The following is a 16,332-nucleotide window of genomic DNA, read 5'->3' on the forward strand; positions in this document are numbered from 1 at the left end:
TAAAGATTCACTGCTTCCACCACTAGTACAGCAAAGGTGTGGTATATCTCATCTAAATGATGTTTCTTAGACCTTGCCTTACAAAGCTGAGACCTGTACCACCTCAAAGAATGAGGGCAACAGTGTATGTGAAAGCCATGACCTGCAAATTCCCTTCCAGGTTTCAATCTAGTTGATTTGGAAATTTATTATCACTTTTTTGTCTGCTGGACAAAATCCTGAAACTTCCAACACAACAGCACTGTGGTACCTTCACACAGAATCCAAGAATTCAGGGAAAAGGACTTCACTATCTTCTTGAAGAGTTATGAAAGGGAAATCAGTACTGGCCTTATGACATATCTTGTAAATGAATAAAAAATGTGATTTGTGATTATAGCTTGTTCTGTGATCTTGCCTCAGTGGCCTATGGAGCACCCAAAAGAAGTTGGTTAGCTTTTCAATGAAGGGAACATTATACTTAAGCCATGAATTTGCAGAAGGCACTTGAACCAGGGAGTGCTGGATTCTCCTAAACTAATGCTAATGATTCTTCACTTCCTCCACCTCCTCCTCCTTGCAGCTTGGGGATGCTGAGCCACCTGAAGTATCACTATGGTAACATTGGCAAATAGAATAGAGATCTCTAGTTTCATACAACTTAACCTGAACAGGCAACTTATTATAATAGCAAGTTAAAGCTGTTTTTGCTAGGAAATTGTTTCCTTAATGGGTGTTGCTCAGACCTACCAGATGAGAAATGGGAAGAGTTCAGTAAACATTATTACAAGAAAAATAGTATTTCGCTTTTGGCATCTGGTTTCCCTTAACAGAGTTCTTAACCTTTATGGCTTGTATGACAAGTCTCAGAGGCCTCTGGCTCATGAAGCTTATGATGTTCAAATCCCACATGCAACAATTAAACATGTAAGCTTCAAAGCATGTTGAGAGCAATTTACGATATTAAAATTTGAAGGATCCAAATTAGACCTTGTAGCATTGTGAAGAGTGAGTTCAGAATTTGTGAGTTCAGAGGAATACATAGAAAATATTGGGGAAAATTCAATTGAATCTTATTTATTGATAAAGATAATGTAAATGTGCCTGTGTTCAGACTGTTGGCAATTTAAAAGTTTACTCTGTTTATTGCACTACATTTTGACTTCACCTGAAGTGAGGACATTAAAAAGATGAATTTTCTTGCAAATGTACTTCAATGAAATTGGGTTTGGAGTCCCATATGGACTTCTGTAGTACAAATCAGAGCTCTCTTGCTGATCTTTCAACAAGATGTGCCTGCAATTATTTGGATGTAAATATACACAGTAATGACCTTAAACATTTAGGTAAAGTTAGCAACTACATCTTTTAGGTCTTCAGTAAAACCACAAGAAATCTGCTATTATATTATGATGCCATTGACTCTTGGCCCACTTCTTAAAGAGATCATTGCACAAAACCTGGATGTACTTTAATGTTTCAAATGAAGCTAAGAGTTATGAATTTACTTGGCTAATTATTCATATTCCCAACAGGTTGTCCCTCCAAAAGAATGGAAGCCTTGTAAGAGTTATGATGACATTGACGATCTGGTGATACCAGCCCCTATTCAACAGGTGGTAACGGGCCAGTCAGGCCTCTTCACACAGTACAATATTCAAAAGAAGCCAATCACTGTGCGAGAATTTCGAAAAATAGCTAACAGCGACAAGTAAGAGGACCTCTCTGCATCATCCTTAAGTATAGTGAACTGTTTATAAAACTAGAAACCAAAAATATGATCTAAAAGGTTTAGTGTTTTTAAAGTTTGTTCCAGTATAAATCATATTTGTTCCCAATATTCTTTTTATTTTTTTTGCTGTTGCTTAGTTAGGAATGTGATCCTCAACCTCCAGCAGAGCTCTGGTGTTTAATAAAATAGCACTCAAATATCAGCAGTGAACAGGGGAACACTAGTGATTTTAATACATAAGCAAGGTACTAACATGGATATCAGTTGCATAGAACTTGCAGCACGGACCATTTATCAATAAATTATCCTGTTCCTTTCTCCTTAATATACCTATTAAAGTTCCCTTTAATATGTATTTTGCTTTAACTTTTTATTACAGTGAATTCCATGTTCTACCAACTTCTGGGTAACATTTCGTCTGAATCAAGAGCATCTTATTTATGGTCAATGCTTTTGGGTTGCCTTACCAGAAGCAGCATATTCTTTGTGCACTTGTGAGACAAATTCCTGATGTTAAAGACCAATATTAATTCACTCATCCTTATTTCTTTAGCAAAAAGCTTTAATCAATGCAGTCTTTGATTGTTCAAGTTTCTGTCTGGTAGTATTCTTGTGAATCTATTTGAACCCAAGGGATAAATATGTGTTGATAATTCTAAGTATATAATGTGTATTTGGGTTTTTGAAGAGCTTGAAGAATCAGTATTGTGAGGTATAATGTGACAGAATTAAAAGGACATTGGTTTCCTTACACCAGAATAAGGTTATCTGTGTCCAAGCTATGGGCACTGAAGAGTTGAAGGATTTAAGTAGCACTTTTTCAAAAAGCTTAAAGATATTTATTAGTCACATGTACATCGAAACACACAATGAAGTGCGTCTTTTTGCATTACTGAGAATGTGCTGGGGGCAGCCCGCAAGTATCGTCACTCTTCCGGTGCCAACATAGCATGCCCACAGCTTCTAACCTGCACATCTTTGGAATGTGGGAGAAAACTGGAGCACCCGGAGGAAACCCATGCAGACACGGGGAGAACGTACAAACTCCTTACAGACAACGGCAGGAATTGAACCTGGATCGCTGGCGCTTTAATAGCGTTATGCTAACCGCTTGAAAACAGAATAGTTGTGGAAGAGGATATGTTTGATTCCCCAATTCATGGAGTTCTTGAATTTGCTACTATAAACCTCATTGAAGATGAGGCAACATCAGTTGAATTGAGCAAAAAATAAACTGCTGGAAGAACTCAACAGCATCTGTGGAGGGAAAGGCTTGGTCAATCTTCCCTGTTGAGATCCTGCATCTATCCCTTATCACTGAATTCTTCCAGCATCTGCAGTCACTTATCACCAGTTGAATTAAATCCTGAGTATCAAGCGGTGGATTTAACACTACCTGAATGCAGTGAAGATGCTTTCACAGTCTGGGATAATTTGACCCATAATGTTGCTTTATTATTACATGCTCAAATTAATCCATGGAAAGAGGAGCAGAGTCAATGTTTTGGGCCAAAGACCCTTTTGTTCCAGCAGGAAGTATCATCCCTGTTACTATTTCCATGATGTTCCCTGACCAACTGTTTCCAGCATTTTCAGTGTTAATTTCAGACTCCCAGCATTGCATTCCTGAGCTTCAAATTAACCTATTTTTGCGTCCTGGTTCGGTGGCCCTAAATTGCATCAATATCCTATCTGAAGCTTGCAATTGGCCATTCGGGCTCTTTAGGATGTTGATTCTGTCTTTTTATAATGGGAGGGGGAAGAGGATGGGGCAAAAGAGGATAAAGTATATGAGGAGAAGGGATGAAAGATGTGTAGTTTATTTTCACTAAAAACGTATACAGTGGTGCGGCTGGTAGGACTGCTGCCTCACAACGTCAGAGACTTGGGTTCAGTCTGGACCTTGGGCACTCTATCTGGAGTTTGTACATTCTCCCTGTGACCACATAAATTTCCGGCTGCTCTGGTTTTCTCCCAGGTCTCAAAGACGTGTGCATTGATAGGTTAATTGACCACTGTAAATTTCCCCTACTGTATAGATGAGGGGTAGAATTTGGGAAGAATAAAAATAAAGGACTAATTGTTGTAGGCAACTTTGGTGCAGACTCGGTGGCTGAATGTCTCTATGACTCTATAATCTCTAAAAGGGTAATGGGTGGAAAAGATGGCAGATGAATCTTTAACAATTTTTTAAAAAAATATACATGTTTTGGATACAAGTATTAGATCTGTTGCTGGTGTTCTATGGTTTTATTACTTCTAATGATTTATAATATCAGAATGAAAGTTTGAAATGTGAGAGCAGAGAGAATTTGTCTAGACCTACCAGCACAGCAAAGTTTTATAAACAAATATTAAGATTATGCTGTTGCTATTCAGCAACCTAGCTGGTGAAGTATTACTTGGTTCATTTAAAAATGGAATTGAATTTCTGGTTAGAATTGTTCTCTTAATACACATTTACCCTTATTCAGATACTGCACCCCTCGGTATACAGACTTCGATGATCTGGAGCGCAAGTATTGGAAAAATCTCACATTCAACCCACCGATCTACGGTGCAGATGTCAATGGTACATTATACGATGAGGTGAGGAGCTGATAAATCAGATTTTTGATTACCTTGTGATTCCTGGGGCTTTTTGGTTATGCCTTGTTCAGGGTGTCATTTTGGGTTACATGCTGAGCATTACAATGTCTGTTAGGTATTGGAGCTGATGAGAACATCCAGGGCCTGATGAAATGTATCCTCAGGCTGTTAAGAGAAGCAATGAAGGAAATAGCTGGGATTCTGACAATCAATAGGCTAAGACTAATAGTTGAGAGTGTTTCAGTGATTGGAGGCTGTTGGCTTGTGGTTCTGAAACACTCTTCATAGTATATGCTGATTAACACAATTTATTTTTAGGAACCATAATTAGAAAGTTTGAAGATGATACAAGAATTAGTCACTTGGGGGATTGAGGGAAAGAAAACTGCAGCGTGTAGGGAGATGCCAATGTACAGGTCATGTGGTCAGAAAAGTGACAAATGAATTCATTATGAAAGAACTGCAAGATGATGCTTTTGTTTTTGAATATTGGGCCAGATCAAGCTAGACCTGGCCCCCACCTTGCATTCAGCTGTTTTTGGTATGCCCACAGTTGTGGGTGTGTGGATTTTGTGGGCACACATTATCACACATACTGTCGAATGAGGTTTGCTGCAGTTGTGGACAAAAACTATAGCTCTCCCCAAGCTGCCCTGATGGCTTTCTGACTGCCTATGCTGTCAGAAGTCTTTTCCAATCTTTCTAAATATCTTTGATGTTTAGAAATGACTGAAATTTAAATTTACTACATTAAAATGCATTCAACTTAAGTGAATTAACTTTTAAAGAAACATGGCAACAAGCCACTTGGATTAGTGAAGGCTGGCAACCCCATTCTAATGAATGGGTTTATGCTCGAAGTGTCAGTTATAGCTGTGGTATAAATGAGGGGTAGGATACAAAATGTAGCTGTCCCCTTGGTCCAGTATATTAAGGAACACCACCTGAACAGAGTGCTGAGGTGTGTTTATCTGCCCTCCAGTGTATTCCATACTTCTATGTTGCGGGCTAGTCTTTAGCATTTGGCAACCCATATCTTTTCTTTAATTTGAGGATTGATGCAGGTTCAAATTGACAGTGCCGGTCCTACAATCCATTCCAACTGCTGAATGCTTTTTGTGACCTCATTGAAAGGGATTGAGATTTTTAGGAAGTTAAATCAAATTTTATCTGCATATAAAGTGGAAATGGGTAAATACTCCTCACATTCCCTACCTTAGTCTTGTCCTGATTCAGCTCTCAATGCCCTGTTTCCTTCAAGAAGACTGTAAGGATTTTGAAGCCATTTATAAGCCTTTTCAAATACAAGCTTTAGACATGTGTGCTGAACTTTTTGATCTTATTTCCCATGCTGGTTGAGATCTGAAGTACTATATATGTCATATTTTTGAGGCTTATTTTAGGTAATCTCTCTGGCGAGAGCAATGGTTTTTTCTCATTGTGGAAAAATGCCTTTCAAGGCAAGGGATAAAGGAAGTTGGTTTCTGCTGGATTTTCAATTTGGTAATCGAGATGATATCAGATAATTTGGAGTGGTATTTTGTGTACGTCATTGGCCTGTGGTTTAGTTCTGGCTAATTAGTATGGTTAATTGACCAGCTGTTGGTCTCCCCCTCCTCAAATGTGAAAGTGTCAGGCCCAGGCCTCCTTATTGAGATCAGTACATGCTGATTAAAGAATTACAAATATAATGCAGACAAATAATGTTGCTGAGTTTTTTGAGGATTATCAAAAATAAATCATTTTGACATAGTTACTGTGTAACAGTACTTCATGTTTTTCATGTTGCTTCTAATGTTCCAATCCATGTTGTTAGGGTGGGGAATAGAAAAGGGTGGTATAGTCTTGTGTAGATCAGTCTAGGGAGTCCTGTATTCTCTCAGGATTCCTATGTTAATGTGCACCTTTTAATTTGCCTGCAGTTGAAACAATTTTAACTGGTGTATTTTCCAAATTGATTTTGTTAAACAATATTTTGCTTTTATGTGATTTCCTCTTTGTTTAGGGTGTGAATGAATGGAATATTGGGCACTTAAACACCATCCTGGATGTAGTAGAAAAAGAGAGTGGCATCACAATTGAAGGTGTCAATACTCCGTACCTTTACTTTGGAATGTGGAAAACCACCTTTGCTTGGCACACAGAGGACATGGATCTCTACAGCATTAACTACTTGCACTTTGGTGAACCGAAGTCCTGGTAAAAAGCTCACATTTAGCTTTTGTTCATTATCTTTACTTCTAAATGTTGTACTCAACAAGGGCATGTGTTATCTATGCTAGTGACAAATACTTGGGTTGCGTTGAATTTTCATCTAAAGAATTTATAGCTGTATAAATGATTAGCAAATTAAAATGTTCTATTAGTTATTCAACTCAAGATTGCTTAATTGCTTTTCTGTATGAAATGAGGTAGCATAATTTGACAGTATCTATGTTGTAGACAATTGTGTGGTCTACTACTTCAAAGATAATCAGGGTAAAGAGGAATTCTCCTATTTTGTGATGGCATAGATAAGGGGATCTACAACTTAAAGCTCCAGCTAGTGGTAGAATTGTGCAGTTGTGGGTATGCTTGTGTATTCAGGACACTGAAGTCCACACAAGGAACTTGTTATATGTATGGCAAACTTAATAATTTCTTTAACTATTCTTGTAGGTACACTGTTCCTCCAGAACATGGAAAGCGACTGGAACGCCTGGCTAAAGGTATAAATTGTTGATTTTCTTTTTCATTCTCTAAATTTCTGCTTTGAACAAAAAAAACAACTAAATTGAGTCAAGGAGACCCAATTGTAAGTAGGTTGGTGCAAGATACAAATATTACAGGTTTTGTTAAATTTCTTTCAAAGGAGCTATCTGTTTCCTTGCTGTAACAGATAGCAGTAAGATAACATCCTTATTCTTGTTACTTTGCCACGCTGAAATGATCGCCAGCAGCTCCGTTGAATGGATTAGTGGTGGCGATTGCAACAATTGAGATCTAATGAAGCAGGGTGACTCTTAAGAAACCACCGTTTTAATTATTGCACTGGAATGGAATTGTCTCTTTCACTTATCTTTTTACCTACAATCCATCCCAACTGCTGAATGCTTTTCATGACCTTGTGGAAAGGGATTGAGATTTTGGGAAGTTAAATCAAATTTTATCTGCATATAAAATGGAAACTGGTTTAAAAAAAAACTCCTTTACACTCCCTACCTTGTTCTCATCCTAATTCCTCTTTCAATCCTCTATTCCCTTCAAGAAGACCATAAGTCAACTAATATAAGCATTATCAAACACAACCCTGCCTTCTGGAGTTCTGATATTTCTGGGTGAGTACCTCTGGTGGCAAAAGTGATGGGGACACAGTGGAATGGTTGCAGTATGAGTTGGTACTTTTTACTCTTCTGAAGGTGGTGTTGTAGTTACAATGCACAGCCTATTTGTCAACTAATTAAGGCTTTAGGACTAAGGGAGTCCTGAGTGTCTTGTTCCTTTTTAAAAGAGTAGGCTTTGGGAAAATGCAAGTTGCCTTTGTATTTGTACAATGTCCTGGGAGTAGACACTGGGCAATTCTCAGTAGAAAAAAGGCTGTTGCTTAAAATATTGAATGTGCAATTTTCCTGAAAGAGACCAACGAGAACTTATTCTCCAGTTTACTTTAAAGTATTTTGGAAAACAACGCAATTCACTGATCAGTACAGACTCTCTACTTCAGCTCCCAAATCTGAAAAATATGTTCTGCAAAGTGTATTTGATTGGCAACCCCATTCAACAGCAGCATAGAAGCTTGGCATTTGAAATGCTCTTGTACTATAAATTACTATTTAAAGCCATTAAAAAAAATCTTAATTCTGATATTGTGAATTGTGTAATTTAAGACCTTATTTACTGAATATGTTCAAAATAAGAAAGAAATATCACTAATTTGCAGGTATTTTGTTTCCATTTAGAACTATCTCATTTACTTCCTCTCTGTGGTCATTCAAGATTAGCTGTTTCCTTAAGTCAGATATGTTAATTTTTTTGGTAGCAAAGATTCAGATTTTGTACTTCCTATTTCTTGTCGCAAACCAAGGTAGAAAATATGATTGATGAGAATGTATTACTTAATATGAAAAACATCAATATTTTAATGGAGTGAGATATTAATTTTACATGCTCATGAGTCATTTTTAAATCTTGTGTAGCAGAACACCTTCTTACATAATTGCATGAAAGAAGGTAGCCAACAATAGTTAAGTGTGCATTTTAAATCTTTGCACACTTTCAAATTGTTTGTATTCTCCATGAATTTCACTTTACTATCCAACGCCATTGTGGAAACATTGTCACTGCAAGGCCAGAGGCTTTCAGAAAACTTGTTCAAGACTACCACCTTGAACGGAATGCACAATAAAGGAAACATGGCCGATATCATCCATGTTGCATGGATAATTATTGTTTTCAAGGGTGATGTGATGTATCTCAACCAAACAGATGGCCAGAGTATAGTTGCAACTTTAAAAAAAGTGAATACTTTTTACTTTTTTCCAATGCAACATTGAATATCCAAGACAATATCAAATAGCACATGACATTAACATAATCAAACTTGCAATTTAAGTTTACTTTGTGTGCTATTATAAACACTGTTGGCTGGAGGGTTGAAATTGAGATTGCAAGTAATAGGTTTGGATTCACTTCTCTGTGCTTGCTGCCTTTTTTATTGCAGTGATTAGGAATTTAGCTATCAGAGCATGTTTATTGATACTTTTTAAATGTTAATTGGACACATTTGCAACATCTTTGTATTTAAATACAATTTATTCCCTGAAGTAACCAGAAAATGAACAATAGCTATAAATACCATGTTAAACACAGTATTACTGCTTGAAGGTTTATTCTACCTCTTCATAGGAACAATAGAATAACATTAGTGAACACCAATGTCAGGGAATGCTTCTTTTGCATGATTAATCAGTTAATGCTTTCATTGCAGCTAGCCTAGGAAATACTGGAGAGATGAAGTCATTGAGCAAAATTGCTTTGCCTGGTTATTGTATGATGGTTTGTAAAATGAATTGTTGAAAAATTCCATTTTTGTTTTTAATAGGCTTTTTCCCAGGAAGTGCACAAAGCTGTGAAGCTTTTCTACGCCATAAGATGACTCTGATATCTCCTTCTATACTCAAGAAATACGGAATTCCATTTGACAGGGTACGTACGTGAAATTGAAAATCAAAGAAACTGGAGATGATAGGAATCGAAAACAAAGCCAGAGACATGCTAAGGAGTGAGAGATAGCTATGGAAGCCCTGACCTGAAATGTTGACTGTTTCTCTTCCTGCAAATGCAATCCAACCTGCAGAGTGTTTCAAGCACTGTTTTTGTTTTGCATACATGATGTTGGGTAATTGTAAACTATGTTGCAATAATAAAGAACCAATAAATTAGGTTTTTTTATTGGCTTAGGAAATTAATTCTTTTGGTGCAGCAAAATCTTCCAAAAATACCCAACATACTTTTGTACACAAGGGCACTTGAGAAGTTGCAAAACTGAGTTTAGCCAACAGAATAGCAGAACTGAACAGATTCATTAGAATTGTTTTCTTACATGTGATCATCTCATTCCAGAGATTGGTTAGTGAAACGATTGTGGAATAATTGTTCCAAATGTGTTATTATTTTTAAAAAAACATTTCTCAGGCTGCCAACCATTGTACCAATTGCTGCATTAATAAAATATCCTTAAATAAGTTGGTTATCTGTTTATGAACAAAAAAATTGAAGGGTTATCTGTAACCTTGTTTGTGCTTTGTTTGTATTTTTAAACTTGCTATTTTGCTGATGCAGTTCCTTTGACTCATTAAATCTCTTTTGCCTGAAGTGATGATTCCATTTTGTGCTATTTCCATCAGCAGAGTAGTGAAATGTATGTGATCACTTGTTTCTAAGTAGAATTTATCAGGATATTTAACATTTCTACTTGTATTGACAACACCATTTGGCAGTGTCCAAATTTTATACTGTCTAGTTCTTGTGCATTCTTCAGGTTAGAAACAAGACCTAGACTATAAACTAAACTTAAGATCTGTTATTCTTTTGCTGGTATTGTTAATAGTAATTATTCACTCTGTACTATAGACAGGTGAAACTTCAATCATTTCAGTGCTTTTCAGTAGTGAGGGAGGGTGGTGCTCGTGAAGAGGGAAGGAAAAACTATTGACAGAAAAACTGTTCATTGCCAGTATTTTGTCCACTTTATCCAATTGTTTTAATTACTTTGCTTTAGATTTTTTCATAATTGGAATTCATCTGGTTACTGACAGTAATGTAGTAGAATGAATTCATTTCAGGAAAATATTTTTGCTTCAACTAGTCTTCATTAATTCACAGGTGACCCAGGAGGCAGGAGATTTCATGATCACCTTCCCCTACGGTTATCATGCGGGCTTTAATCATGGGTTTAACTGTGCTGAATCTACAAACTTTGCATCGCTTCGATGGATAGAGTATGGGAAGCATGCTGTCCTGGTATGTACTTAGTTTTCTTTTTGTTTCTGGAGGCCAATACTAAAATATAATATTTTTGTCAGAGCTTTTGCTTGGGTTAGGTAGCAAAGACAAATTAAAATATCATAACGCAACTGTTAACAAGGTTTGAGTAACTATTAATATGCACAGTCTTCCACAATTTTTAATATCTTTGGAGTTTGAAAGTAGTCATTTATCTGGAATAGAGAATCACTAAGCATTTGCTTTGGAAAGAATATCTACTGTAGTGTATGGAAAGACTAACTTTCACTGTTACTGCTCCTGGATAATCCCACTTTGAAATACAGTAGTGAAGTTTAGCTGCCAACTTGCCTATGTCTTTAAAACTACATCAGTAGTTGTAACTATAAAGTTCTTAAACTTTGGCTTTTTGTGAGGGCATAAGATGAGATCCAATAGTGTAACCAGCTTACGTAGGTGTAAGTGTACTATTTATGTTATCTCTTAAGAAAACGAGAGGTAAAAAAATCCGTAAGTCAACTGCTGTTGGAAATCTGAAATAAAAACAATAGTTTGAAACACCTGGATCATGCAGCATCTCTGCAAAGAGAAATAGATAATGTTTCAGGTTAGAAACCCTTTGTCTAAACTCAGCAAATATTTGGTGGAGCAATATCAGTGAGCTCTTGTACAGTGGAACAAAATGACTGAAAGTTTTATTTTCAATTCACTTAAATGCTGTGTCAAATCTTAAATTTTTAAGTGAGTTTGTAATACAAAAGACTTCAACTCTCAATTTTTCCATTTGAAGTAAAATTTACATGGTGCTGGACAATTTTTGAAATGAGAGATTTCTAATTGTCATTTTTTTCCTCCACCAGTGCTCATGCAGGAAGGATATGGTAAAAATTTCGATGGATGTTTTTGTGCGCAAGTTTCAGCCTGAACGATACAAGTTGTGGAAATTGGGTAAAGATACAACTTTTGTTGACCACACACAAGCCACTCGAGAAGCAGTTGAATTTTATGAGGAATTAAAGACTGCATCCGCGAAGAGTTTGGAAGACCAGGATGCTGATGCAGCTGAAGTGGAAATGAATAAAGCGGAGAAAAAAGTGTGCATTGCACAAAGAGACATTGCTGAAACCAAAAGGTAGAATTTCTTAAATATTGAACCAATTAATCTATTATTCTGAGCGGCAATGTCATTTACTGTCGCTTTAAATGCACTTAGTGCATTGGGAAGTAGCTGAAGAGAAAAATTAAATCAGAGTTCCCCTGAAGCATAAGCTAAATAAATTGTTATCCACAGAAATTTCAAAATATTTACCATATTGTGCCTATGGTGCTTCTAAGGAACTGGTAGGATTTAAGACCTCTCTACAGGAATAATATCTCGTCTGGTGCAAGCTTGAAATTATTTCAACACTGCAATTTTAAACAACAGAAAAAAATTGCTGGATGGTATGGCAAATGAGAAAAGACACTTTCATTCAGATTGCTGAATACTTGGAAATGTGTCCACATTTTATGTATTTAAAATCTTATTTTCTTTCATATAGTAGGCATCCAAGTCATCCATAGCAATACTATATTCTGAAAATGCTCATTCAAATTGTATTTTTGAAGGATTGAGAGAATGTTGCCAAGTCTATTATTTAATTCTGCTTGCCCTTATTAGTGCACATTTGGTAATAACCATAAAATGTGATATCAGAATTTTTGGACTTTGCTTCCTTCTGGATAAAATCCCTGGTTCATACAGTTAGAAAATCCCTGCAATATTCATCTCAATGAAAGGACCCACATAAGTGGGTCAAAAAGTATGGGAAGGGAGAAAAGTGAGGAAATGTTATTTAGTGGAGAGCTGCTTTTTGCTTTCGTTCACGAGATTAGATGTTTTCAGAGTGGGTTTTTTTTTTTGCATAATAAGCACAATTTTTCGTTGTCAGCCCAATAAAACATCGAATAGGAACAAAGAGACACAAGGTTTGTCTGGAGTTGCCACAGGAGATGAATGAAAATGCTACAATCCTCAAAGAGGGTGATGACATTAATCCTCTTCCACAAAGTGACTGTGAAGAGTCTAAAGGAAAGCTGCAAAAGGAAGAGGGGTGCTGTAAATTCAAAACTGGTGATGCCAGTCCTAATATTTCAGGTAAGATATTCATAGTGTCCTTTCCTGTTGCTGTGTGTTTTCTGTAAAAAAAATACACACAATTTTCGTGTTTTCTCTCCTGAATTATGAGAGGCATAGATAGGATAGTCAGACTTCTTTATCCCCCATGGTACAGGTATCAGATACAAGGGCATAGGTTTAAGGTGGGAGAAAGGAGTGTTAAAGGGGGTTTGAGGGAAAAGGTTTTTTTTACGCGGTGGTTGATCTCTGAAACTCGCTGCCAGAAGAGGTGTTGGAGTCAGATACAATAACTGTTTAAGAGACATTTCAGACACGCTTAAGTAGGCAAGGCATAGAAGGATACAGACCTAGTGTCAGCAAATGTGATCAGTGTAGAAGAGTAAAAAGGTCAGCTTGAGCAGTGTGGGCTGAATGGCCCATTTCTGTCTTGTACAACCATCTCTATAACTGACACTTCAGTGCTAGGTAGAAGTGAGTTGGGAGTTAAAATGGGAAGGAATGAGTGGGTGCCAGACCCCAACTCTGTAGAAATGTATTGTTTGCTTTTTTAAGTGATTCTTAATCCTTTTAAATGGGAGCTCAATTTTAACTTTGGTGCACAGGCTTTCGAACAGTGGAGGTTTTGACTCCCAAGTGGCTTTTCCAATGCTCTTTGTAGCTCAGCTTCCCCAGGGGCTTGGGAACAACTTTGACCTTTCATCTTTTATTGTTTATTTATTTCACCCCCCAAGTCTCAATGGTTTTCCTGCTCCTCATTTCTGCTCTGCTAAATTTTCTTACAAACCCTCTGTTGGCAAGGTTAGTATTCTTCCCACTAATGTTCCTTCTTGACAATTGGCCAAGAAGGTGTGGATTTGGCCTTTTACTGAGTGAGAAATGGAAGAAAACATCCTCATCCTCCCTGTAAATATCATGACTTGTGATTCACTCCTTGTCCTGGCATGATCATACTTACTGATATATAGTAATTTCTTGTGATATTTAACACATTATTTTGCAATTTTAAGTTCCATTATATCTTTGAAATCCGTGGTTTGATTTTTTTGTATCACATTTGTGGAACCTATGCACTTTGTTATTCGTACATTCTCTGCACCTTTATCACGTTTTGTCGAGTAATACATTTTATTCTCTTAACAGAATCTGCCACAGTCAGGGTTGAAAACGCTCCACAAGAAGAGAAGCTGAGACTGAAGCCCACTATGTCCACCTCAGCAGACACTGCTGTCACTGTGTTAAACTTCTCTGTGGCGACTCATTCCCAAAATACTTCCACTTCATCCGTGAAATCCTCGGACTCCAGCTCATCTGATTCCGAGACTACAAGCACTCTGAGCTCAAGTCAAGAGAGTGCTGCCGAAGACTCTGACAATAGTCCAGATTGGGGTGAACCGGTTAAGACAAATGTTGGAACTAGCCTCAATGAACAGGACCTTGCAGAGGTATTCACAGATATAGTAATTTCATACCTCTTGAATGCACTTCACCTTTGCTCTAAATATTGAACAATTAACCCAGAATTGTAGAATTGTGCACATCAAACTGACAGACTATTTTGTGAGCAAAGGTTTTTGGGGAAGTAAATTATTCATGAATACATTTAGTAAATCAGAGAAGATGGGTTGAACTAATTGGTGTGAACAGTTATTCTGCAGGTCTTTTAAAAAGTTAATCAATTTTAAAATAAATAGGTGTGCGTCTCTTTGTGAATGTTGTTCTAGGTGACAGAGTGGATTCTTCAAATGTTTTTGAGGTTGTTACAACATAAGTCCATTCAACCATTTATTCCTCTTTCAAAAGGTTGTCTCCTATTCCTTTAAGATATCATGGAATATGTTTATGACAAAGGTTAGAACTTCGACTAAAAATAGAGAGATTAGCAAAATGGGTGGTATGTAGTTATTCAGATTGGCAAAAAGTAGGAAGTTGTTGCCTACAAGGGTCAATTTGGGGGCACTTATGATATTTGCAAAAACTAATTGCACAACTGAGTCCAGGTAATAGATCACTGTAGAGGTGAGGTGGGATGTCTGCTATGAGTGGCTTCAAAGCAGTACCGCAGCAGAATTGGAGGTAAAAATATCAAATAAAATAGTAAATTAGATTAGTGCCATTATTTAAAAAGCAAATCACTGTTTATCTCTGAAGGGTTGATTTAAAAAAATAAGTTGAGTTGATCTTGTATGTACAATGGCTGTGCAGTTCTCAAAACTGTGTGCATGCTTCTGGTGTTGTATGAAAATTCATTTTCCTAGGCAGTATGTGGAAAGCTTTAGGAAGATGCTAGAACTGAGAAGCAATCTTTTTTTGGGGTGGATTATAACTGCATGAACTCCTTTTGCAAGAAAAAATTGACGTGGAAGCATGATCTCAAAGGGCTTCAAAATTTAGGAAGGCATGGGAATAATTTGGAAAAGATGATTACATTATAGAAATCAGAGTTAATGGTCAGAGGTGTAAAAATACTCACTAATAAATCCCATATGGAATTCAGGAGAAACCTTTTCATGTTGATTTGTTAAAGTGGAGCTATTAAGTAGTACCTGCTTGTCGCCTCCCCATTTTAAGGGGTGCTAGGTAAGCACATGAGGGAGAAATGTGGAGAAGTTGGATGACAAGGTGAGGGATGAGGCTTCTGTGAAGTGCAAAATATCAGTTTGGATCTGCTGAGCTGAATGCTTTTGTGCTTTGTCCCTTTCTTTCTACATTCTTAAATTTGTGTAATAATTAGCACTTGATGTATTCCAATGGTTTTCTTTCTGAAAGATGCCAGTGCATCTCTGTGAGCTGTCATAATTCATTTACTTTTGCAGAGTAAAATTTGAATGCCAGGATTATTTGCAGATTGTGCCCCCATTCCCCTCTCCTTCCTCCGATTTTTATCCCCTCCTGCTTCCATCCACCCACTACCCATACATTTTACCCATCAGATCCCCTCCCCCATCTGGTTCTGGTTTCATCTGCCCTTCACTTCCCCACTAATGGTTTCCATTATCACTTTCCTTATTTATCAGATTTGGCACTTGGTAGCCTTTGTGTTCCTGCTTATCTGCCTACTTGCTGTCTCCACCTTCACCCTCCCCCTACCTGACTCCATCTGTCTTTTTTTGTCTGGCTTCATTTATTATTCACCTGCCATTGTCTTCCAATTACACCCCTCCTCCTCCCCTAACAGGCTTGATCTGCCCCTCATCTGTCCTCATCTTTCACCTCTGGACCCTGACTCACCACTCCTCCTCTCTCTATACCGGCCATCTCCCCTCTCCATTTTTAGTCCTGCTCGACCCGCTGTGTTCATCCAGCAGAATATTTGTTGCTTAAGTTTTAATTTGTTTTCCCCGTTATCTTGCTCTGTCACATTAGTACAACTTTTGATTTTGCTTTTTAAAGGTATGTATATCAATAGGTCTCATTGGCATACTATTGATGC

General features: G+C 37.2%; 1 protein-coding gene across 5 annotated transcripts in view; it reads left to right on the forward strand.

Moving 5' to 3' along the window:
• LOC127568100 (lysine-specific demethylase 4A-like) overlaps nucleotides 1-16,332 on the forward strand; it is a 43,507-nt gene that overhangs the window by 5,318 nt on the left and 21,857 nt on the right. For all 5 annotated transcript variants that reach the window (XM_052011412.1, XM_052011410.1, XM_052011411.1 and 2 more), the window contains exons 3-11: nucleotides 1,515-1,690; nucleotides 4,186-4,300; nucleotides 6,306-6,499; nucleotides 6,959-7,008; nucleotides 9,381-9,484; nucleotides 10,664-10,801; nucleotides 11,644-11,915; nucleotides 12,715-12,920; nucleotides 14,043-14,344. In XM_052011412.1, coding sequence (XP_051867372.1) covers nucleotides 1,515-1,690; nucleotides 4,186-4,300; nucleotides 6,306-6,499; nucleotides 6,959-7,008; nucleotides 9,381-9,484; nucleotides 10,664-10,801; nucleotides 11,644-11,915; nucleotides 12,715-12,920; nucleotides 14,043-14,344 — 1,557 coding nt within the window. The remainder of the gene's footprint in view (nucleotides 1-1,514; nucleotides 1,691-4,185; nucleotides 4,301-6,305; nucleotides 6,500-6,958; nucleotides 7,009-9,380; nucleotides 9,485-10,663; nucleotides 10,802-11,643; nucleotides 11,916-12,714; nucleotides 12,921-14,042; nucleotides 14,345-16,332) is intronic.

This window comes from Pristis pectinata, chromosome 3 (assembly GCF_009764475.1).
Source record: "Pristis pectinata isolate sPriPec2 chromosome 3, sPriPec2.1.pri, whole genome shotgun sequence".
Classification (NCBI taxonomy): Eukaryota; Metazoa; Chordata; class Chondrichthyes; order Rhinopristiformes; family Pristidae; genus Pristis; species Pristis pectinata.